At 43.7% G+C, this 24,549-nt stretch overlaps 1 protein-coding gene across 3 annotated transcripts in view; it reads right to left on the reverse strand.

The window, feature by feature from the left end:
* Window positions 1–660: 660 nt before the first annotated feature.
* ALDH1A2 (aldehyde dehydrogenase 1 family member A2) overlaps window positions 661–24,549 on the reverse strand; it is a 166,434-nt gene continuing 142,545 nt past the window's right edge. For all 3 annotated transcript variants that reach the window (XM_061157251.1, XM_061157250.1, XM_061157249.1), the window contains 6 exons: window positions 14,717–14,819; window positions 12,326–12,510; window positions 10,762–10,926; window positions 9,921–10,078; window positions 9,401–9,475; window positions 661–2,504 (listed from right to left, as the gene is read on the reverse strand). In XM_061157251.1, the coding sequence (XP_061013234.1) occupies window positions 2,432–2,504; window positions 9,401–9,475; window positions 9,921–10,078; window positions 10,762–10,926; window positions 12,326–12,510; window positions 14,717–14,819 (759 nt within the window). In that variant the 3' untranslated portion in view covers window positions 661–2,431. The remainder of the gene's footprint in view (window positions 2,505–9,400; window positions 9,476–9,920; window positions 10,079–10,761; window positions 10,927–12,325; window positions 12,511–14,716; window positions 14,820–24,549) is intronic.

A 24,549-nucleotide genomic window follows, 5' to 3' on the forward strand; every position in this document is an offset into this window, starting at 1 on the left:
CCCACTTCCTTTGTGTCAAAGTCATCGGTTTTTGTTTTTGTTGCACTTGTCCAGGACTTGGATGGGGAAGTGGGGTTGGAGGAGGGGATGTGCTGGTCTAAAGGGTGGAAACCACTCTCCTAAAGCACCACCCTGAGAACACATGGAAAGCAAACATACTCTGGCTGGTCCTGCAGTCACCATTTACAGCTTCCTTTCTACAGCTGCAAAAATATTGCATCAGGTTGTCAGTTTCTGACTTTGTTTTAGTTCAGTAAATAAAAATAAAGCTACTGATAAATGCCATTAGGAAATGTGAGCTCTCGTCCCATGGTCCACGTTTGTGAGAACAAGGCCTGAAGGTTCCTCTACATGTTCTCTCCTGGAAGCTACTCTGAATGAAAACTGTCATTTTCTATGTTTCATGCAGGGTTGGACTGGGTTGCCACACAGAACTGTATGTATACCTAGCTTTATTTAAATAGAGTCGGAAATAAGGGCTTCATTTACCTTATGGCAAGAATACCCTCCCAGACTGCTCAGTAACCAGAGCAGGCAAAGTATCTGAAAAGTCCAGCTGCTGAGCCAAAGGCCTAGATGGACTCAGTATGACACGAAGACACTGATAAACATAGCCAGAAGATCCCAAGAAGTACACAATATAAATGCTTTATTGCTAGCACAGAGGTTTCTTTTTAAGTAAATTAAAAGAAATAAATCTTCATTTTCACATTCTATATTGCAGTTCAAGGTAACTAGCTGGTTAGTGGATATGTTCACAGGGGACACAGGCTATAGGAGGAGAGCATGACATTCACACGAAAGAACTCAGAAGTGTGGCATCTCTCAAGGCATCCAGCCACTGTCCTTTGTCAATAACAGCAAGTAGAGATTTCTTTAAAACATCATGAGTAGACACAAGGGTTATAAATAGACAACCAGCAATGTTAGAAAGCAGTAAACCATTAAATACAGAAGGCTATATATGTGTTGCCCTTATTTCATATACTCTAAGTTAGGTTTGGTACTTTTAAATAAGTGATCTTCATCTAGGTTAGAGATGAATTGGATTCGGCAGCTGGAAAGGAAATTGACACTGCCCCCGTCATGGAGCCTTCACTGGAAAGCAGCAGTGGGGTGCTCAGCTAGCAGAGGGGGAGAGGGGGCCGGCCTGTTTCATACCATGCCCCCCACCCTGCCAGGAGGCCAAGAGGCAAGAAAGGTGTGTGGACAGGCCACGGGCATGACAAGTGGAGCTCTGGTGGGGCGTGGCAATCATGGCACACTGGAACACTACAAATGGAGAAGGAAACCTCCAGGCCTAGCCAGATCTTCCAAGGTTACCGCCGGTAGATCTAGGGCATGGGAGCCAAAAGTAACACTTGCTGCACCAGGACTAGCAGGTGGTGGGCACAGGGGACTGGGGGGGCAGAAGAGGCTGTGGATTCCAACTGCAGGGAGAATTCACTTCATGTGAATTGTCTGCAGAATTGGACATGGAATTATTTCTACAAGGAACCCAGCATTACCTTCTTTCCAAATTCTCAAGTCCACTCAGATCACTTTTTGGTTGATTTGAAAGACAAGCTTTGGAAAAGATCTTATCAATCTATGAAAAATAGCCCAGCCCCTGACTTATTCCAGAATAATCAAGAAGGAATTAAATGCATACATGCACATGTACGCACACACACACACACACATACACACATCTCTCACACACACCCCCAAATCATGCAGTGAGCTCCGAGGCTGTGAACTACACAGAATGGTCTCTGGAGCTCCATCTCCTGATCTTTCACTCAAATTATTTATGGATGTAAGAAAGCCAGACTGGATCAGAAACTTCCTAAGTTCTTTCTCCTTAGTACATCTGCAGTGTACCAGCTCCTGGCATTTTCAATCTTGTCTGGCTCTAACTAAAACCATTTCATGTTTTGCTTTGAAGAAATGGATAACATGAAACGGTAATTTGGCTGCAAAACCTTGGAAAATTGTTCCCGGCCCAAACATCTGCCCCAAATGAGCTCAGCTGAGATCTCCTTGGAGGAGCAGGAGGGGAGCATGAGCAGAGAGAGCCTGGAAGAGGGAAACGAAGACAATGGAAAGGCTACCTTTGCTCATGAGTGAGGTCCTCTGTGACAGAGGCATCAAACAGTACGGCTCCCTTACTCACCCCCTCACCCCAGAAAGACACACTGGATGTGCCCACAGGTGCTCCCCGGCCTTTATCCCATTTCCAATATTTGGTATCATAAAGGTGATCCCTCACAGAGTGCCAAGAAACCACGCCCACTGGCTTGTATTCATTACACCCAGTGAATGGTCTACATGCTGTCATTTGAATTGTTAAATAAGAACTGAGTATTGGGGATTCCTGAGAGCTGGGCCCCACAGGGAAAGCAGAGAGGGGAGTCGTGTAGGCTGGTCTTCACCTTCCTTCTTGGCCATCTTAAGAGTTCTTCTGGGGGATCTTTACTGTTACAGTCTTAACTTCAGAGTACTCTCGCAAACCAAATTCTCCCCTGAAAAACAGAAAAGGGCAGAATCAGGCACCTGAGGCCAAAACAGTCCAACGTGGGCTAAACCCCATTCCTATCACTGGACACGCGGGATGTGTCTGTGCTCTCTTGGGTCTCCTGGAGATCTAGTCCACTTCAACTGAAAGAAAACCACAAGGATCCCAGGTAACGGTCCTTTCGGCTTGGGATTCTACATTCCTTCTCGTTAGCCCTTGGGTTTAATGTGTATGCTCAGTCGCTGAGTCGTGTCTCTTTGCAACTCCCTGGACTGCAGCCAGCCAGGATCCTCTGTCAGTGGGATTTCCCAGGCAAGAATACTGGAGTAGGTTGCCATTCCCTTCTCCAGAGGCTCTACCTGACCCAGGGAACAAACCAAGGTCTCTTGCATCTCCTGCATTCTTTACCATTGAGCCACCTAGGAAAGTGGAAACAAATACCTAAAGGCCTCCTATGGAGGAGTACAAATCACCTATAATGCCTTAAAAATAGAATCCTAAATAAATACTGTCCACAGTTCTCCACCGAGTCAGGGGAAAGAGTCAAGAAATCAAAATAACTGACTGAAGAGGAACTGGGATGTGGTAGTAAGCTGTTCCCCAAGGCTTGCCTTTGGTCACTTCCCCTCCTGGCTCACGGCACTCTCTGGGGTCTTGGTCATGGACCAAAGCGTCTGTATCATTGGTAAACACACACTGATGGCTACTACCATGGGGCAGCACTGTGCTGGGCGGGGTGAGAGAGAAACTACATAAGTGGTCCCAGCCTCTGAGGAGCCTGAGAGGGAGGGGTGGGTGCCAGGTCACCTGCCTAGGTGGCCACAGGAGACAAAGCCCCGCGACCACCGCTCTAAGGATGCTGGGGCAAGGACAAGCCTCCTTGACACCATGCTCCTTTTCTTCACCTCTTTTCTCAAGTTCCTTCTCATTTTACCTCTCTTTAAATGCCTCTTTTTCTTTTCTCTATTTCATTGTTGTATAAAGTATGTTCTCTTAATTTTTTTCTATAAAATACTTGAACTTTATTCTTCTCTTCTTTTTAAAGTCACTCCTCTGTGCAGCGTCTCCTCATGCTCTCAGGAGAGCGCCCTATTCCTCTGTGCTCAGAGCACCGTGTACCTGCCTCTACTGCGCTGTCTGCGCCAGGGGGCAGGGTGGGGGAGCATGGTGGCCGCTCTGTCTCCCCCACCAGTCTGTATCTTACTGATATAGCTTTCTGTCCTCCCCCACACCTAGTGTGTGGTCCACAGCACCAGGCTCAAAGAAGGCACCTGATAACTGTGGGAATTATCTAATAACTTTCCTGGCACCACACAAGGCTCCTCATGTATTTCCAGCAGCTCCTCTGAGCACCAGGGCACCTGAGGGGTCATGCCCCCTCCCCCCAGCCCCCAGGACATCAGAGATTGGGGCAAGCGTGCTGTCCTCTCATCTGCATTGGCCATCTTGCTCCAGGGATGAGAAGAATAAACTTGGGATTGCCCCACTCGTATATGGTTCCCTCGCTGGCTCCAACCAGGCTGTCTCTTTATTACCAGCTCAGCTCTGGCTCTCACTGGACTTTTTCCTGCCCTTGGGCAATTGTGCATGTGTCTCTTCATCACGGACATCATCTGCCTCCTGTTTGAAGCATGGTTACTCCCTTTGTGTTCCCATGCTTGTGCACGCACTTGGGGCAGACCCTGAACCACTGCCCTCAGATCTCTAGCTAGGCTGTGAGAAACGTAAGAAAGCCTTCAAAGGCAGGAACTTGCATTCCAGTGTGACTGTCAGATCCCAAACTTCTGGGTTCTCAAAGCAATGGAAAACCCTGCTGGACTCGGGGTGCTCCTCTCTTGGATCCCAGGCAGCCAGCTGCTGTAAGCATTCAGACTGCTCTGAGATGGAGGACTGGGTTCATATCTTCCACAGAAGGAAATAATGCCCATGGGCCCGGGCTGCAAGGAAAGCCAGTGAGAGGTCTTAGGACAGTGAGTGAAGCAGAACATTGGGGCAGGGGGCAGCAGACAGCAGTGCCACCTTGGCTCTCTGTTAATTGGCTGTATGACTCCAGTCACTCATCCCCATCTCCTGGTACCCAGCTGTCTTTCTGACATCAGTTCCTGAATGTTAGTATACATATCACTCACGAAGCTTGCTTAAAGTGTAGGTTCCTGAACAATACCCTCCTAAGATTCTGTTCCAGTAGGTCTGGGGGAAAGCCCAAGAGACTGTGAGATAGGTGGTTATTGAACCCAGACTTTGAGCAATACTGCTGTAAGGTCTCAGAAAGCCTTGACATTTCAGTTCTTCAGTTATTTTGCCATCTCCTTCCGGGGTCTTTCTCTCAAATCTACTGAAATTTTTCTTAATCCAGTTAAATTTTGTGGCACAGACAGTTCACAGTAAGGAAGCAGTTCACTGCTGCACAAAAGGCAGATGCACTCTTACTGACATGCCCCAGTATCTCTACATGGTCATCTGCCCAGCAAGGTCATGGCTCAGGGCACAGGACATTGAGAAGCCTATATTCCTGCTTCTTGACCAGACTAGGTTATATTCCCAAAGATGAACCAAACTCGGTGTACATATGAGGTAAAGTAAGATGTTAAATTTTGGTGTCTCTCAATCAGCCATTTTAGGAAATCACTCAGACTCATGCATAAAACAAACAAGGATTTCTGCTTAGGGTGTCTGTTTCCCTGCCCTTTCCTTTGGCTTACAGCAGCATTTCTCAGAGCAGAGTCCCTGGATCACCTGCACCAGAATTATTCCAGAAATTTGTAAAAAATGCAATCCTGGGCCCTAGCCCAGATCTACTAAATCAGAACCTCTGAGAGGGGCATCACCAGATAGGCATGCTTGGCAAGCCCCTCTCCCAGCCTGCAGGTGACTTTCCCATGCACCCGCATACTGTACACACACACACACACACACACACACACACACACACACACACACACACACACACACAGACTCAGGGCATCCAAATAGCGCTTCTTGTCTTCAAAGCCTGTGTCCTTAGTTTTTAAAATGCTGAGGTTCACAGCTTTCTTTCCATCCCCCAGGTTTGTGACACATATTTTATAGCTTGGGCTTTATGACCTCTTGTCTCAGGAGAGCTTAATGAGATAGGAAAAGACATGAAGACTGAAATAGATAGAAGTAGCTGAATAGGCAGAACTGAGAGAAACTCAGTCAAGTCTCTGACCCTAGGAATTAAAGGCCAACGCACTAGGTGAAAAACCAACTCCGAATATTCATTGGAAGAACTGGTGCTGAAGCTGAAGCTCCAATACTTTGGCTACCTGATGTGAAGAGCTGACTCACTGGAAAAGAGCCTGATGCTGGAAAAAACTGAGGTCAGGAGGAAAAGGGGGTGACAGAGGATGAGGTGGTTGGATGGCATCACCAATTCAATGGACATGAGTTTGAGCAAGCTCTGGGAGATAGTGAAGGACAGGGAAACCTGGCATGCTGCAGTCCATGGGGTTGCAAAGAGTTGGAGACAACTTAACGACTGAACAACAACAATCTCCAGGTTACCTGCAGAGGGCAGCCCTCTCCACAGCTCTGTAGGAGAGCGATCAGAGGCTCAGACAGCCCTCAGAAAGTGCTACCTCCCTTCTCCGTGCCTCTTAGTAGCGGGCAAGGTGATGCTAGGAACCAAAGTTGCATGGAGCCTGCAGGCCTTGAGAGAAACAATTCTGTCCAGCTGGAAGGTGAAGCAGAGTTTCTGGGACTGTATTAAATAAGAAGGAAGAGTAAAGGAGCAGGGTAGGGCAGGTTCTTCTATTTGAAGCATTTCCTACCACTCAGGGTCATTTAAGGAAGAGAAAACATGTTTTGGGGGCAAACAGGGACAAAGACTCATATAATTTAGACAAGATGAAGTGAGTCTCATTAAAGAGCACTGTTTCATAATTATTTTTTAAGAGAAGGCCAAATCACTGTTCGTGCCCATGAGATGAGTAGAGAGAGAGGCCACTAGTCTGTGTGGTTCTGACACAGCCAAACTGTTCCCTGGACCTTCTTTCTAGGCAAGGGCAATGTTTCCGATAGAAAGTTCTGCACTGGACAATGTACCAAGCTTGAATCCTGGTAGAAGGCTTGCCCCATTATGAGTGTCCAGGGCTAGCCTGGGATGAGAAACTGCCAACCAGTGGTTACATACGACAAGTCTATTTTATGCCCATGACACACCCTGTTAATGACCTGTAACAGTCTATGTGAGCAGCATTTCCAGAGCTAGTGACGGCCCTGACATTTCAGAGGCTGGGAGAGCACAAACAGAGGGGCAGGAAATGAAACAGGTTGCATGTATCTTGAAAAGCAGGAGCAGAAAATTAAGGCAAGTTAAGAAGAGATGAGTACATGGAGACTTTATAAAAGCTGAAGGAATATTAATAACAAGAAATACTAATAACAACAAATGGGTTCTGGCTGTAGAGCAACTGGGAGGTCCTGAAGGCCAGGAGCAAAGGTTCAAATGAGAGCAGCTTCTCACTGGTGTCACCACAGACAGAAAGCAGGTTGATGATACTAGCTGAAATTTAGGAAAACTTGTGCCACATTTCTAAAGTAATACATTTATTAAGAGAAAAATGGATTGTCTACTTGGCAGTCATTTAGTTGATCAATAATGATGATAGAAGCTCACAGTTTCTGAAGGTTTGTCAGACACCCTGATGGATATTTGGCATACTTGATTCTAACATTTAATCCTCACAGCAACCCTGTGGAGGAAGTACAATAACAATTCCCATTTTATAGATGAGACTGAAGGTTAATGAGATTGAGTAATTTGTCCAAGGTGGCACAGGAATTAAGTAGTAGAGCCAGGGTACATATCTGAGCTGTGATTCTAGAAACTCTGCTCTTAGCCTCAAAGCTAAATCTCAAAGCTAAACTTCATTTTCATGGTTTAATGGCCCAGGAGTAGAAATTCTTAGTTACAGTATGTAAAGATGTGAATCTTCTGTGCTGGTCCTGGGTTCATTCCTCTTCTCCCTAAACACCACACATTTCTCCCATAGTGCCTTTGCTCACCCTTCCCTCACTGCCACCCTGTTTTGCCCACCAACCCTAAAAAATTATTCCTCTCTCTTCATCTACTTAAATGTTCCTCTTCTTTCAAGGCCAATTCAAATCCCTGTAAGAGATCACATCTAAAGTTGTCCTGGACTTCTCTGGCTCACACCATCTCTATCACCCCTGAATTCCTCTTATCACTTCACAGGCTGTTCTGGAATTCTTTTGATTCTTTAAGTATTGTGTATTTAATTTATCCAACAAAATTTGAAGTAATTCAATGAGCTGGACCTTTCCCCACAGACCAAGGATCATGATTTGCACAAAGTATATGCTGAATACTTCTTAGAAGATTAATTGTGAACTGAACATTTGTTTAAAAAAATGATATATTCAGTAATGCTGGGAAGAGTGGGCATAGAAGATATTTCCTTTTAAGAGTCACAGGATTTAGAAAACATGGATCCAGCTCTTTTCAAAATTCAAGTTTTGGGGATGAGGGGATGTATCAGCTCAGGAAGACCCTAGCTACCATTCCTTCTTCAAAGCCATTCTAAAAATCCATCTATATGTGAAACTGCAAATACAACCCTTCTAGTTTTCCTCTGCCACAGTCCCATTTTTCACATCCTTAGCATCACAAGAAGGCAGTCCAGCTCTGATCCTGCCTCAGAAGAGTCCTTATTAAACCTGATACCCACACTTCCTTGGCCAGACATCACAGAAACTAAACCACCAAAATTTTGGTTCTAAGCTCAGATCTGCTATTTACTGGCTGTGTAACTTGGGCAAGCTACTTAACCACTCCAATCCTTAGTTTCTTATCTGAACCATCTATGAGATAAACATAAATGTATCTATTCCATAGAATTACTGTGAAAAGCAAATGAGGCAAAATCAGACAATGTTAGATAAGAAGGGAGAATAAAGCTACATGCAGAGCAGGCATCTGATTAATACCTATTAGTTACTGCAAAATTCTCGTAATGGGTCATCTTCCTGTAATCTCTACCAAAACATCCTCTCTACACCAAGAATGCTGCCCTTAAAATCTCTGGTATCTTCTCAGCTCCCACATCTGCCCTCTAAAGACCTTTCAGACTGGGTTTAAAGCAACCTCTCCACTTGCATCTTCACCAAGTCCCTTCCATCCACCCCATGTCCAAGCTCTATAGCCCCAGACTAAAAAGATCCAATAGGCACTGAGCAGGTGACAATGAGTGAACTGGGTATGTGTAAAAATAACAACAACCAATATTAAGTTCTGTGAACTGCAGAACTCACAGTTGCAACAATTCCACTATGGGAGAATGAAATAAGCAAGAAATTTAGATTTTATGGAAAGCCTCCTCTTTTTGGATGTCAGGTAAAGATTTTTAAATGTTATGAGGAAAAAAAACCAAAACATTTCTCTAGGCCAGATTTGTCCCTGAGTAGGCAGTTGGTGACCTGTTTTAAATACACCAAATTCTGTCTTGTGTCTGGACTGTTCTGTACTTGCTGTGACTTCATGCACAGGAAGTGTTCTTGCTATTCCCTCTGCCTGGAATATCTTCTAAAAAAATTGAAATGTTATTCCTTCTGAAACTTCATAGGCAAAATTAACTGGATTTTTTTCTCTGTACTTAACAAGATATTTAACCTACTTCTGTAACAGCACCTATTACATGAGATTATTGGTGCCTGAATTTTTCTCCATTCCCCCTTAAGGTAAGGGCATTCTTGTGTTTTAGTTTTCCTTGTAATGTGTGCTTTGTTTATAGACATGTGTTTTCAACATAGTGTTTGTTTAATGAATGGATGAGAGTAAGAGAATTCACTGATGTGAGTACATTCAGTGCTGCTATTTGCAACTCTATTTCTCTTTGGGCACCAGCAACTTGGGACACTTACATTTCTCTCCCATTTCCAGACATCTTGAATCCCCCAAAGGGGCTCTGGGCATTTAAGGCATTGTAACAATTGATCCTAAAAGAACAAAACATGTACTGTTAGCATGAGTTCTGTTTACACAGAAATAATCCCACTGGCATGACATTTCTTTTGCAAGTTTCTATTTTTAAATTCCTTTTCCCACATGAAAATTTTATAATTTGTGTTTTTTTTTTAAATTGTTATTGGAGGATAATTGCTTTACACTGTTGTATTCGTTTCTGCTGTACAACAAAATGAATCAGCTATATGTATACATATATTCCTCTTTCTTGAGTCTCCCTCCCACACTTTAGATTTTCTGATTTAGCCAATAGGAAGTGTCCCTTCTCAGGGTGAAGTCTTTAGTCAGTCTCCCCCATCTTTCCAGAGTTTATGTGCTTATTTCACACAGGCTCTGAAGAATTACAAGGCCCCGCGGCCCCCCCCACCCCCGCCCCATAGCATGTTATGGCCAGAATGAGACTGACCCTGATCTTACCAAACAGTCCCGGCTTGCATTGCAGAAGACACTGTGAGGGCCTTGTTGATGTCGTTAGTAAAGACAGCTGCTACAAGTCCGAAGTCTGAGTTGTTGGCTCTTTCAATAACTTCATCCATAGTCTTAAACCTCAAAATTTCCTGAACAGGGCCAAAGATCTGCGACAAAACAAATTGATCCAACGTGGATGCTTTGCCATCCTCTCACCTGTTCTCCAAATTTCAGGCAAGTGTATTCTGCCTTCATCATTTAAATGATGTTTAAGTTTAGCAGAACATAACTGTAAAATATCCCAAACTTTCCCAGAGTAAGATTACATAAGTCTGTCCTTAGAGTTTAACACCTCCACTCCCTGGCCCTGCCTGGCATCCCTTGATTTCATTGTACGTTCTAAAGCTGTGTTCTCCACAAGCCTCTAGGCACTGCTCCAGAACTGAGAGCTACTCCTCTGGGTTGCTGGTTGATCTGCAACTGGTCCTCTCCTGCAAAAGTGTGATGATGCTTGGGTGCTTTCTCTTTCCTGGTTAACAGCCTAATGACCTACATTGGGGGGAACTTAACTGTTATCAATGTATTACTGAGACTAGTGATTGACTTTTACTTATTTATTTATTATTTATTCTATTGGCCAATAACAACTACAATCATAAAGTGCCATCACCTGGCCTCCATCTAGCTTGCTTGCCTTTTTGTCTAGCAAGTGGGATGTCCATAGCCATGTTTATTGCTACTGTATGATGTATACAAAGTACAAAGAACTAAACCTCTAATACTGTCTACTAGAAATGCCCTGGAAACAACCCTGGGGAAGACGTGGCTGCTCTTGAGGTCTATGAGCTACCTCCTCCTTGGCAATCCGCATGTCGTCAGTGACATTGGAAAACACTGTGGGCTCAATGAAGAATCCCTTTCGGCCCAGCCCCTTGCCTCCGCACTCAAGCTTGGCACCCTCAGCCACACCGCTCTGGATGAGCTCCAGGATCTTGTTGTACTGTTTCTTGTCAATCTGTGGAAGAAAGCACCTGATGACTCCAAGTGAAATCTCTGAAAATGGAGTAAAATACACTCAAGAAGCTCTCATTTGTGATTTTTTTTTTCAAAGTTTCATAACACCTAGTCATATCACATGGAACTGCTGTTAATTAACCATTTTTGACCTACAAAAAGGGAAATTTTATATGGTTCAACTTAATACATCAAGAAATCCAATAAATGCACTGCTCTGCTGTTACTGACAAATCATAAGTACCAGTTCAAGATTTAAGCAATGTTTCTCAATGACAGAGATATTGGTCGATTGACTACTGACTTTTTACAGAAGTAAAAATTAGCCTTATAGACAAATGAATAGTGTAGCAACTTGTACTGATACTAAACAGATGAAAACAACAGAGGAGCTAACACACAGCCCCTGTACATGGTGCTACACATCAAATCCTATTGGGGTAGTGTTTTTATGGAACTACAGTTACACCATCAGAGGAAAGGATTAAGTTTAAAGAGTGAGAGCTAGTATCCTAGTCCGTAAAATAAGGTCATTCTTGCCTTCCCCCATGAGGCCCCCAAGTTACAGAGTTATTGCTCAATTGCTATTGTAAATAAAATTAAAACCTACACTCACTTAGGTTTGAACTGCTGTTAGAACTTTAGTATTCTCTCAAATGGCCCCCAAGCTAAGGAGATGATGTCTCTTATCAGGAAAACCCATGCTCTCATGATCCAGATGAGATCTGGTCTACATATTCCTTTAAATATTCTCAGTTCAAAACTAGAATTCATCTGGAAATACACCTAGATGAGTGGGGAGGACCTGCAGAGCCCAGGATTGCAGTCTGCATGGGGTCTGTGGGCCTCCTCCTTCACCACAGTGCATGAGGCATTCAGAGTAAGAGAGAACCACATGGCAGAGGAAAGGGCAGACAGATCTTGGTCCCTACACATTCACAAGCTGCAAGTGGTTTCCCCAGAGTGGGTCAGGTTGGTGGAAAAGAAACCTTGGCAGCCGGTAAAAGGATAAATGGTTTCTGGGAAGGAGAGATACCTGCCCTCCTTGACTGTGGCACCTGTGGGGATGTCTTGAATCCAAAAGTTAAGAAGTGGCTTCTAGTTAAGATCCATCTTGCCATGCCTGGATCCTTCTCTAGAGCCAAGAGACTCCAACTTACCCCCAAAGTTGATGATACCCTTAAGGCAGTCCTAATCCCTTAGTTTTTCAGAGATAAAATTTAGAAATGAAAAGAGAAGTATAAGACACAAGCAAGTAATGCCTTGATGGCTATATTTTCAGCCATGAAGACAACTGAGGAGGAAGAGTAAGGAGGATGGTGCTTCGTTGGGTTCCATTACAGTGTCCTATTTCTGTGCTCACCAGGGATTAAGGACAGACATGTCTATGATTTCTCTACCTGGGGTCCCTGCTCGGTGGTGGGGTCAAAGGGACTCCCCACTATGCGCCTCTTGGCCCGCTCCACACTTCTTCTCACAAATTCTTCATAGATGGACTCCTCCACAAAGATTCGAGATCCTGCAGTGCAGCACTGGCCTTGGTTGAAGAACACACCCTGGTGAGCCTGCTCCACGGCATAGTCCACTACAAGAGGAAACAGCCATGTTCTCAACACCAATCTATGGGACTGCCTCCCTCCCCTCCCCAAAGAACCAGGCATAATGTCATGCTCACTGCAGAGCAGAACCATGAGCAGCCCAGTGGAAAGCACTGGACTGAGAACACAGCTTTTTTCTAGTTCTAACCAGACCCTGACACTATTGGCTATGTTAAGCTTGGCAATCTACTCTTGGAATCCCTTTCTTCTTCTGTAGAAAAGAGGAATCAGACCACATTATCTATAAAAGGAGTCTCAAACCCCAATAATCCAAGAGGCTGGGCAGATAATGCAATGGTAGTAAAGCAGTGTGACAGAGACTCAGAACCCTTATGCAAAGACATAGCCCAGGGTTGCCAGATTCTAAGTTTTAAGAAAAAACAGAAATCAATATTTTGTGTAATGTTCAGATATAAACATAGCCATGGGGCTTCTTAGGTGGTGCTAGTATTAGAAAACCCACCTGCCAGTGGTGGGTTGGCATGGGTTCACTCCCTGGGTCAGGAAGATCCCCTGGAGGAGGTCACAGCAACCCACTCCAGTATTCTTGCCTGGAGAATCCCATGGACAGAGGAGCCTTGTGGGCTAGTCCACAGGGTTGCAAAGAGTCGGACACGACTGAAGCGACTTAGCACACACAGCACAAACATAGCCATACCCTGCATGTGGCCTACAGACTGCCAACGTGCAATCCCTAATCTGTAAGACCTTGCAGTTATGCTTTTAGTTAGTGTTTTGGCGAATTAAACTGTAACAGCAACGATAGTCTTTGAAGACACTAAAGTTCCTCTATATTTACATGGAACTCTATAATAGCATGTGGTAACTCATTTTCATCTCTTGTATCTTATACTTGAAAATAGTATTAATAAACCTGGTGTCTGTGTGCTTAGTCATATCTGACTCTCTGACTCTATGGATTGTAGCCTGCCAGGCTTCTCTGTCCTTGGGATTTCCCAGGCAAGAATACTGGAGTGGGTTGCCATGCCCTCCTCAAGGGATCTTCCCAACCCAGGGATCGAACCTGCATCTCCTACGGCTCCTCCACTGCAGGCAGACTCTTTACCACTGGGTCACGAGGGAAGCAGTGTTTGCTAGTTGCTAAATGACTGACTCAATGAATCAATCAACGTACTGTCAGTGGAGTGCCTACATTTTAATAGGAATTTAGTTATAGAATTCTGATCCCTTTGACAACTAGTATAAAGCTGAATTCTTTGCAAATTCCAAGCTAGGGCTGAAATTCAGGCAATCTTCTTTCTGTTTTCTGACATCTCTAATAGTGAAATTGAGGGAGCAGGGCTGCCTGGCAGGATGTGAAGAAGAAAAAGGATGCTTGAAAGAAGTTTTGTAATTTTATTCCCTGGGAAGTTTTCCCAAAAAGAAGGACCACTCCTATGCAGAGTGGACTAGAGAGCAGCCTATCAGGAGACATGGGGTTTCCTAGATTGTAGCTCCAAGCCTCTGTATAGTCTTACTGCCAAGGTGTGATCATCTCCAATTTAGGTCTATTCATACAGAACTGTGGAGAAGGGAGTGGTAACCCACTCCAGTATTGTTGCCTGGAGAATCCCATGGACAGAGGAGGCTGGCGGGCTATAGTCCATGGGGTCCCAAAGAGTCAGACATGACTAAGGGATTAACACAACACACAACACACATACAGAAGTGACCACAGTGTGTCATCAACCTCACTGAAAGCCAAGGGAGAAACAGAAAGGGGAGTGGGCAGCTAAACAGAGAAGAGGGTGTGGGTTTGGGACAACGTTGGCAGGGCTGGTGAACTAAAAAATTTTAATGATCTACAAAGCTACCAGGCATACATGAGACGTTTCAGATTTCTTGAATCTAGGCGGAGGCTACATTTCCAGTGTTGAGAGGCTTAAACCACACTGTTCTTTCCACTGTGCAACAGTGGCCAAGCCTTCACCTCTTCTATTATATTCTACAACATCGCAGAATCAAAATGGCTTTATGATGTCTAGAAAACAAACTCTATCTGATTGTAAGTGGTCTTTCCCAAAAATGGAGAGAGGTTTTTCTCCTTAGAATGAAGGGTCTAGACTTTTCTCCTTGAATGCCACTTAGCTTCAAAGACCTTTCTCTGCATGTTCTGTCTAAAGTGGAGATAACAAAAGTGAGCACCACAGGGCAGTGTGCCAGGACAAGGTAGCACATGTGTGGTGGACTTACAGTCAGCATCTGCAAAAATAATGTTGGGACTTTTCCCTCCAAGTTCCAGGGTTACTCGCTTCAAATTGCTTCTTCCAGCTGCTTCTTGGATAAGCTTTCCAACCTGAAAGAAAGGCAATGGAGAGAGGTTTTGCACATCTTGCAGTTGAGACCTTAAAGTGGCCAGAGGCAGCTATATGCAACAGTGGGACAGGGTAGTAGTGGACCCTGCAGGGCAAAGCACCCGCTGGATACACAGGATCGGCTCCTGTGGTCACCTTGTGTGGACAAGATATGTAATTTGGGATTGTTTCATGTCTGTGCTGAAGGGAGTTGGAAGACAGCTTTAGTTTCATGATGGAAGGAGCAAGGAAAAGAGGGTTAAACCTGATTTTTAATCACTGAACGATTTCTCTAAAGACAACTGGCAAGCAATATGTAACTAGAGATTTTCCACCACTGCACTGTGGCTTTTAGCTTTGGACTCTGGCCTCTAGAAAAAAGCCAACTGGCTCCACTTGAAAGACTTTTATGAGTATAAAACAAATTCTTCATGTATCTCCAAAAATGCCAGGTATGACTTTAATCACATGGTCCAAATATATATATATATGTATGTATGTATGTATGTATGTATATATACATATATATATTGATGTCATACCTCTGCTTATGCCTAGGGCTATAGTGAAAGGATTCCAGAAAGCTGAGAACCTGTCTTTATTTGTGTAATGCCCATTAATCTGCCCATTAATCTAGAATCCAAGCAAGCAAGAGGTGAGTTTGAAGAAAGCATTTCCCATTGTGTAGACTCACACTGTTAACAACATTGAAAGTACCAAGATAGAAGCATGGACGCAGCACCTAGGGCCCCCATTCAAGAAAGAATGCATTGCCTCAGTGACTAGGAATGCTGTCAGCTCATTCTGAAAAGAGCTTCCTCACCGGAGGGGACACCCTCCCCTGGGGTCCCACGCCCACTGCCTGTCGGTGGCAGTGGTACCACCATTAGACAGCTCTGCTTTACCACACCTACGTGCTTGGCTGAGGCCGTCAGGCCTACACTGCAGCTCCACCTCCCGTTTCCACTGCCCTTCAGCTGGGATGCCCAATAGCATATAACCTGCATGGCAAACTCTACCTCGGCAACTCCTCCCAGGGCACCTGGTCTGCGGCAGGTGCTGCTCTACTAGAGGACAGAGGTCACTCCGTGGAAAGCACTGAGCCACCACATAGTTCTTATAGTCAGTGTGCCCTTGTTGAGATGAAAACAGTTACTCATGCCTGCAATCCTACTGAAAATAACCTGTTTTAAAAGTCTAGGGGAAGAGAAATACTAAATATATGTTGGACTCCTCTAGTCTCTGATTGAGACCCTGACTGATAACTCCTCAAGCACTGTAGAGCAGTTAAAAGGCCCTGGAGCCTGGATTTTTTAAAACTGATTATAACACTTAACAACTGTTTGAGCTTGGGATTTAAAAAAATCTTTTCTGAGCCTCCATTCCCTCCCCCATAAATGGAGCCATTCCCTCCTCCGTAAACATTACTTGCATCAGAACTTCAGGGCAAATAGAAGGGGAAAAAAATGGAAACAGTGACAGATTTTATTTTGTTGGGCTCCAAAATCACTGCAGATGGTGATTGCAGCCATGAATTTAAAACATACTTGCTCCTTGGAAGAAAAGCTATGACAAACCTAGAAAGCATATTAAATAGAGCAGAGACATCATCACTTTGCCAACAAAGGTCCATATAGTCAAGCTATGGTTTTTCTAGTAGTCATGTATGAATGTGAGAGCTGGACCATGAAGAAGGCTGAACACCGAAGAATTGATGCTCTCAAATTGTGGTGCTGGAAAAGACTCTTGACAGTCCCTTGGACGGCAAGGAAATCAAACCAGTCAATCCTAAAGAAAATCAGCCCTGAATATCATTGGAAGGGCTGATGCTGAAGCTGAAGATTCAATACTTTGGCCACCTGATGTGAAAAGCTGACTCACTGGAAAAAACCTTGATGCTGGGAAAGACTGAAGGCAGGAGAAGGGGACGACAGAGGATGAGATGATTGGATGGCATCACCGACTCAATGGACATGAATGAGTCTGAGCAAACTATGCGAGATAGTGAAGGACAGGGAAGCCTGGGTGTGGGCATGAAGAGTTGGACATTACTTAGCAACTGAATAACAACAACATCCGAACTTACTTGTCCTGAGGATGCAGTGATCTAAGATTGATGGCCCTCAGAATCCAGGCTGGCACACAATAAGTGCCCATATGAGTTACCCACATCCAGGTGTGAGAGGTCAGCCCCCACCTCACCCCAGAAGAGAAACAGGAATGGTCTGTAAGGGTTGGGGCCTTCCAAAGCCGGTCTCCTCCCAGGGCTCCCAACTATGTATGCATATCAATTACCTTGGGAAAACACCAAGGAAACTCTCTTACATGCCACCAATCTCCAATACTGCTCATTAGCTGGATTAAATGCTTTTTATATTTTTATTGTTACTCTACCTCCTGGCAAGAAAAATTTAGAAAATATACTCCCATTCTGAGGAAATCTAACCTTCGTAAAACAGGTAAAATTAAGAGTCCCTCAGATGCAGAACACTATTGCTCATCGAAGGTGTAAGAAACACTAACATCTGATCCTAAGGATTAATGCGCAGACTAGTCCATGGCCAGGCTGCCCTTACCCACTTGCCTGCGCGTCTCTCTTCTACTTCCCAGGAATATCGGCTAACAAAACCCTCATTCTCAAGCAAATGTGCTACTTCTCTTGCATGAGGGAAGTATGGGTACACAATAGAAAGGAGGATTTGGGCCTCTATGCTGGTCAGAGAACAGAGGGTGGGTGAGATTAGGACTGAAGCCTGAGAGTCCAGTAGAAGCGAACCCACACGAGGGCGATAGGGCTTGGCTCTCTCTCCCCTGAGGAATCCATATTAACTGATGGGGATTCATTTCAAAGTCCAGGAAGATAAAGAGAGAAGAGCTTTCTCAAGATAATTACTATCACTAGAAGTCATAAACATTATTATTAATTATATTCAAAAACTAGCATTTACTGAGTTGGGTTTATATGAGACATTTACATGTATTCATTCATTTAGGCCTCTCAAAACCCCTACAAGGTAGGTATTATCTCATTTTAAAGAACAATAAGCTCAAGTTAGAAATCAATGGCTGTTACTAGGTTACCTAGATGGTTGCTGCAGAGCCTGCTGGGCTCTGTGCAGGCTGACTTCAGGGTCCAAGTGTGGACCACTTCCTTTCCTTCCCTTAACCTCCTTCCAGCACTCTGCCTTCCTTTACATATTTGCTGAGCACCTAACACATGCCACATACCACCAAAACCTTGTCCTTGAACTTAGAAGGCAGGAGGAATATCACTTTTTACAGACATAAATAATGATCACAGTTCATCAGCTACAAAACTTATATTCTACCTTCAGACTGACTTTTGAAAACCAAGCAAAAGGAAGCAGAAACCATGGCTTTTACACACAGGAAGACGCTGAATAAATGTTTGGCATTGGTGAAGAGAGTGCCGGCCTGCTGGCATGACATTTCTGTTAGCTCTGTTCCCTTACATTCATCAAAGTGCTCTATGGCTTGGTATCTGTTGCACTAAGAATGCTGTCCAATGATTAGTATTTTCATGGCTACAGTAACTATACAAAAATCTTGCACAGTCAATGGTCATCAAAGAAGAATACCTAAGAATAATTTTTCCTGTGTCAATGCTTTGCCAACCTTTCCTTAGAAACCAAATTTGTACTAAACAAAGCAAGGCAAATCTCAGATGAATAATGCTTTTCCTTTTCATCTTTGGAAGAAGGTCAAGTTGCAGCCCAGCCTCAAGAAAGAACTGGATGTGTTACCTACGCTACAGGAGAACCACGGCCATCTAGAGTGGCTCATGACAGAATACTCTGAAAAATCCCAGTTTCTCATCAATCCCCTTCATTCAACATGTACTCCTGGTTCTCCAACTATGTGTCAAGCACAATGCTAGGTACTGCTCCTATCCACAAGGAACTCACAGCTAAGAGGATTCCCATGTAAACCTAACAGTTGTTCAATAAGTACAGAAAAATATGGGCCTGATTTAATATTAGATCTGAACAGTGGAATTATGATTGTGCAGCATTTTGTTATAATCCAGGGTCAGGCTCCTTTGAACCTCATCCAGAGAAGTGGGCTAGGATGAAACCTTCATTAATTACAGGATTAGGTATCATAAACGTTCCCATTTTACTCTGTTTCCAGGTCAGACTGTCTTTGGAGAATACATTACTACTCAGGAACTCTCCCCACAAATGGAATGAAATTAAGTGACCCTGAAGGGAGGCACTCCTCACTACACTCAGCGGGAAAGAGACAACAGGAAGAATATGTGACTCCAAAGCAGGGAATTCTATCAGGAAAGAGTAATGTTTAAAAATAAAGAGTTCACGTGAGAACTGACTCTTACAAAATATGATACATCCTGTGCAAACCAACCTAAAATATTACTTGTCTGAATCCCATGCAAAGGTTTCTGAAGTTAAAATCTCTGGGGTAGGAAAGTCCAGGAAGAAGTGAAGTACAGACATCAAATGAAGTACAGACCTGGGATTAAGTAGCTCATGTTAGAAAAGTTCTGTGGGGATATTTATGTGCCACGCCAGTCATGTTTATACACGAACAGAAGGGAGGAACACATGATGAGCTAAATGAGGCTGCCAGGATGGACAGGCCTTCTGAGTGGTTGAAGTCAAGGCAATGCGGTGGACTTTGTAAAACTAAACCCTATTCTGATAAATAGCCAATCTGTGAGGTAAAACAGAGAAATAAACAGTTTGAGAAACTAAATCCTGTATGTGAATATGGATTAAATAGAATAAAGGCACAGAGACCAGATTTTGACCAAATTTATCATTATCTTTTTTTTTTTCAAATAAGATTTTCCAATATACTTACTATACATTCTGTCCTATTTTCTGACAACCTAGCTAATTATAACCTTGACCAGGTTAATACACTACAATTTGGCCCACAGGAGTGAGAAGACCTATTTACTACAAGCTCTGGCTTGGTTTCTAACTAACCTTTGATTTGGGAAAGTCACTTCACCTCCTTGGGCCTCAGCTTCTTCATCTGACGAATGAAGACACCCGCCAGGCAGTTAACCTGGCCCTTAGTGCCCCAGTAGCGGGCTTCCCCAGTGGTTCAGCAGTAAAGAATCTGCCTGCAATGCAAGAGACCCAGGTTCAATCCCTGCAGTGGGAAGATCACCTTGCAGGAGGGCATGGCAACCCACTCCAGTATTCTTGCTGGGAAAATCCCATGGACAGAGGAGCCTGGTGGGTTACAGTCCATGGGGTCCCAAAGAGTTGGACACCATTGAGCAACTGAACACATATACACATACACAGACCCAGTAAGTTGTAAGAGTTAAAAAAGACTCAGGGGCCCTGTTCATTCTGAGGGTCTCTCTACAATTCTTTCTGGATTCTTCTTGTCTTTGAGCAGAACTCAACTTTCATAGAGGCGTCACAGATGCACTGAATGGGAAATAAGCCTGATCTTTCTCAGTTTCCCACAAAAAGTTCATTATGAAAGAGTAAGTGATCTTGTTCTATCATGCGGCGTCTTAACTTGGTGCTCCCTGCAGAGTCTCTCAGCTGTATCTGTGTCCCCTGAACAGGCAAGGGCGGGGACCTGGGGCTCGCCCACACATAATGGAACTGGGCTAACTCTCAGCTGGAATGTTGGCACAAGTCAACACTGACTCCCATCCTCATTTCGAACAGTCTTCAAGATTGATATCAGGAGTATCCCTGGAAGAGTCACAGTATACCAGAACCATGCTCATGGCAATGCAGTAGGGTAGGAAATGCAATTTGGAGCTTTGCATGGAAAATAATTTGTTATACAAGACAAAAAAGACTATGAAAGGCTTCCCGTGCCCTCTTTATTTAAGGTTGTTGCTTCCTGAACAGATCTAAAGTCTGGTAACATTTTTCTTTTTATTCATTAGTTAATCACCCATATTTCTAGGATGGGTTTCTTTTCAGAGATACTTCTTTCTCTTGAATAGCTAAGTACACATGTTGCCGTGAATTCCTTCTAGAGATATGCCACCTTTTTTAAGAAATGGAAATATCTCTAGTAGAGACCTCAGTAAACAAGTTGAAGATGAATGATTTTTATAATATATTTCATTTATTAAACCCCAAACAAACTGACTCTCTGGTTCTTCCCACCTCTCCTTTCTTGATGTTCATTGTGCTCTAGGTTCTGTCAGGATACAAAGAGAAATGCCCCAAATATGTGTGTACTGTGGTGTTGGTTGCTAAGTTGTGTCTGACTCTTTTGCGACCCCATGGACTGTAACCCATGAGGCTCCTCTGTCCATGGGATTCTCCAGGCAGGAATACTGGAGTGGGTTGCCATGCCCTCCTCTAGGGGATCTTCCCAACCCAGGGATTGAACCCATGTCTCTTATGCCTCCTGCACTAGCAGGTGGGTTCTTTACCACTAGCACCACCAATATGTGTAACTGGACATTTCTTGTCTCTTGGAAATATCCAGAAATAACAGACCAAATCAATCAGTTTGGATCTGCAGCAGAAAGTAACAGGACCAAGGCATTAAAGAAGCTCCTTTAGTTAAAGCAATAAAAGCAATTTCAAAACTTTGTGAAATTCAGACTGTAAAGACCAGTGCAGCCACTGGCACAAGCCCCTCTCCCCACCACCGCGCTCACCACACGCTGCTCACTCTGGCACATTACCCCCTCGCCCCTCCTGGGCTGTGACTGCGCCTCTGTCAGCCTCTCCTCTGCCTGAAATGCCTCTCCTCTCCTCGCTTACTCAGTTTTCTGGCCCGACCTTTGCTGCCTCCTCTGAGAAGCTAGCTTTCTGGATCTGCCCTCACCACAGAAAAGTGGTTTTCCCACTTTTCTGACCCCACGTAACTCTCATACTCTTCTTGTTTAACTGTTGTCTTTCCTACCAGACTGACAGTAAGCAGAGAGACCCCTGTGCGTGTGCACATGCACGCATGTGTAAGCACACACAGACATTTTCAACAACATCTGATGAGTCAATGGGCCAGACATCACAGTTGGTCTTCAAGTCTCTGGAAATTGAAGAACATGAAGTCTTTAAGGAAATGGAAGTGCGAGATTGGCAGACAGGATGCCTGTGTCCAAGGCTCTGCTTTGCCACCACAGCCACCACTGTCCTTATCTTTGGCTGAAATTTCCACATCTTTAATGACGGGAATGGCTTTGTGGTTCTAACACTGAATGCACATCTATTTTACTGGAGCTCTTAAAAACTTTTTCTTTGTCTGGGCTCTACTCCAGAGATTCTGATCATGGTGTCTGCAGTGGAGCCTACAGGCATGGGTATTTTTAATGTGCTGCTAAGGTTAAAAACCATGGGATTAAAGAATCTTTAAGGGCACCTCTCTCATACTGTCTCTAATCTTCCCCTGTTGGTTCTATTTTTCAGTTGTTGAACATTCTCATTTATTGAGCACTTACTCTGAACTTCTTGTTCTTATAAACATCATTTAATCCTCATGCTGATCCTGTGAGGCAAGAATTATTACCCCATTTTAGGTTTGAAAGAAAAATAACATGCCTCAGGTCAAGCAATCCTGAGTTGCTGACAGGCACCCACTGAGCGGCAGGGCCAGTATGGCTGCTCTTCTCCACACATTCTCCTGGGATTAGATACCTTCTGCTCTGAGAAGAGCCCAGAAACAACTCTCCACAACTAACAGGCATTCTAGAGTGACTGCCTTGAACATTCAGCCTCCTTCTGTTACTAAGACTCTCCTTTTTTATTTCAAATAAATTTTAAAAATTAAGACTTTGATTTTGGGGAGGTCTCCTTTGATAGGAAGAAGCCTAGAATCCTCAAGTCAAAGGTACCACATGTCCCACGAACCAGGAGATCTAAAGGGATGGGCTTCTTAGGATCGGTTCATACTCAGCCTGAGCTCTTGAGGTGAGAGACCTACTGTGGAATGAATCACGGCATCTCAGGGTGGCAGGCAGAGGCTACAGCACACTCTTTCTTATTCTTCAGTAATCAAATTTTTCTTTAAGTGTTAAACAAGACAGGTAATAATTTAAAATCTGTACATCCAAAAGTTTTGACAAAACAAACTGGTATTTTTGATTCAAACGCTGGAGAGTTTACTAATGGACTCATACAACCTTAGAAAGATGCTTAAAAGCTGTTTTTAAAAAATAACTAAAACTCTGGCAGGCCACTTCCTTCCACCTACAAAGAGGAGTGACGTTACCCAGAGGGGGAGAGCTGACCCTATTCATTACTCAAGCAGCAGAGAGGGTGTCTGTACCATGTACGATGACATTCATCTCACTTAGGAAATGAAAGGAGAACCCCGGCTGCGTAAATTAGAATCAGTGATAATACAGCTGTTAACTACAAACATTTGTTTGGCACGAATCAATCTGGACTCTCCTGTAGTCTGCTTTGATGGTCTCTGTTATCTTGTTGACTAATGATGAAATCATAGTTTGTTAACCTAATTGAATGAAGAAAACATCATACTAAGCAAAACGCAAACTGTTTTCCTATACTTTACTGAGGTTGTTTATTGCCTCTGTGTTTATAAGAGCCCTTTCATAGTCACATATTAAATATTTACATTCGTTGCTTAAGTATTTAGCTGCATAAGGAGAAATTAATCCTATCTTTGAGTAACTTGTTTTCTTTTTAAAGGCCTTTTTCTAAAGTAAAACGGAAAGCAGCCACCTCAAATAAGCTTCTTATTGCTGACTGTTCCAGACGTTTTTTGATACTAGGAAAATCATTAGTGGAGCCACATTCAAATCCATATTTAAGTGACATGTACCCTCTGAAAGAATCTATACAATTTCTCAAGCAGCCTACAAAATTAAGAGAGGATAGGTAAATAAAGAAGTAAAAAACTACAAGCTGTAAAGGGGTTTGGGATTATATAATTGTTAGACTTGTCTGTGAAATTTCTCCACTTACCACCTTAATATAATTATAAGCTGGCTTTCATATTCTAGTCAAATACTCTGGTCTTCTATTGGGCTTCTGTTGGTGGCTCACGGGTAGAGAACCCACCTACCAATGCAAGAGATGTGGGTTTGATCCCTGGGTTGGGAAGATCCCCTAGTCCAGTATTCTTGCCTGGGAAAGCCCATGGACAGAGGAGCCTGGTGGGCTACAGTCCATGGGGTCACAAAAGAGTGGGGCATGACTTAGCGAGTAAACAACTTGGTCTTCTATTACCTATCAATTATATCATCCCAGAGAAGAAACTGGGAGATACTCCAGATGCACAGGGTTGGTTTCCCTCCTAGTGAATACAAACCCCTCCAGAGAAGTATCAGTAGACACCACCAGAAAACTTTGGGGGAAACTAGTTAATGCACACTGCTATAAGCTATCTCACTACATGAATGTTCCTAAGAGCAAAATGGTTCATGGGGCCACCTTGCATCTTATTCTCTTCTCCAAACTCTCTATTCCCTCTCAGCTCCCCCTTTGGATATTTGCACTGATGAAGATAACATAGTTTTTAATGTTCTTCCTGTGAAGATAATGTTTCTTGTGTTATACAAAGCAACAGTGAGATAGCACTGTACCCCTATTAGAAAGGCTAAAATTATAAAGACTGATTGTACCAAGTGCTAGTGAGGATGTGAAGACTTATACATTGCTGGTAAGATGATGCACCCACCTTGAAAAAAAATTTAGCAGTTTCTGAATCTAATATGATTCAGCCATTCCATTGCTAGACATCTGCTCAAGAGAAAAAAAAAGAATCAACCAATCTACATACACACACACA

This window comes from Dama dama, chromosome 12 (genome assembly GCF_033118175.1).
Source record: "Dama dama isolate Ldn47 chromosome 12, ASM3311817v1, whole genome shotgun sequence".
NCBI lineage: Eukaryota > Metazoa > Chordata > Mammalia > Artiodactyla > Cervidae > Dama > Dama dama.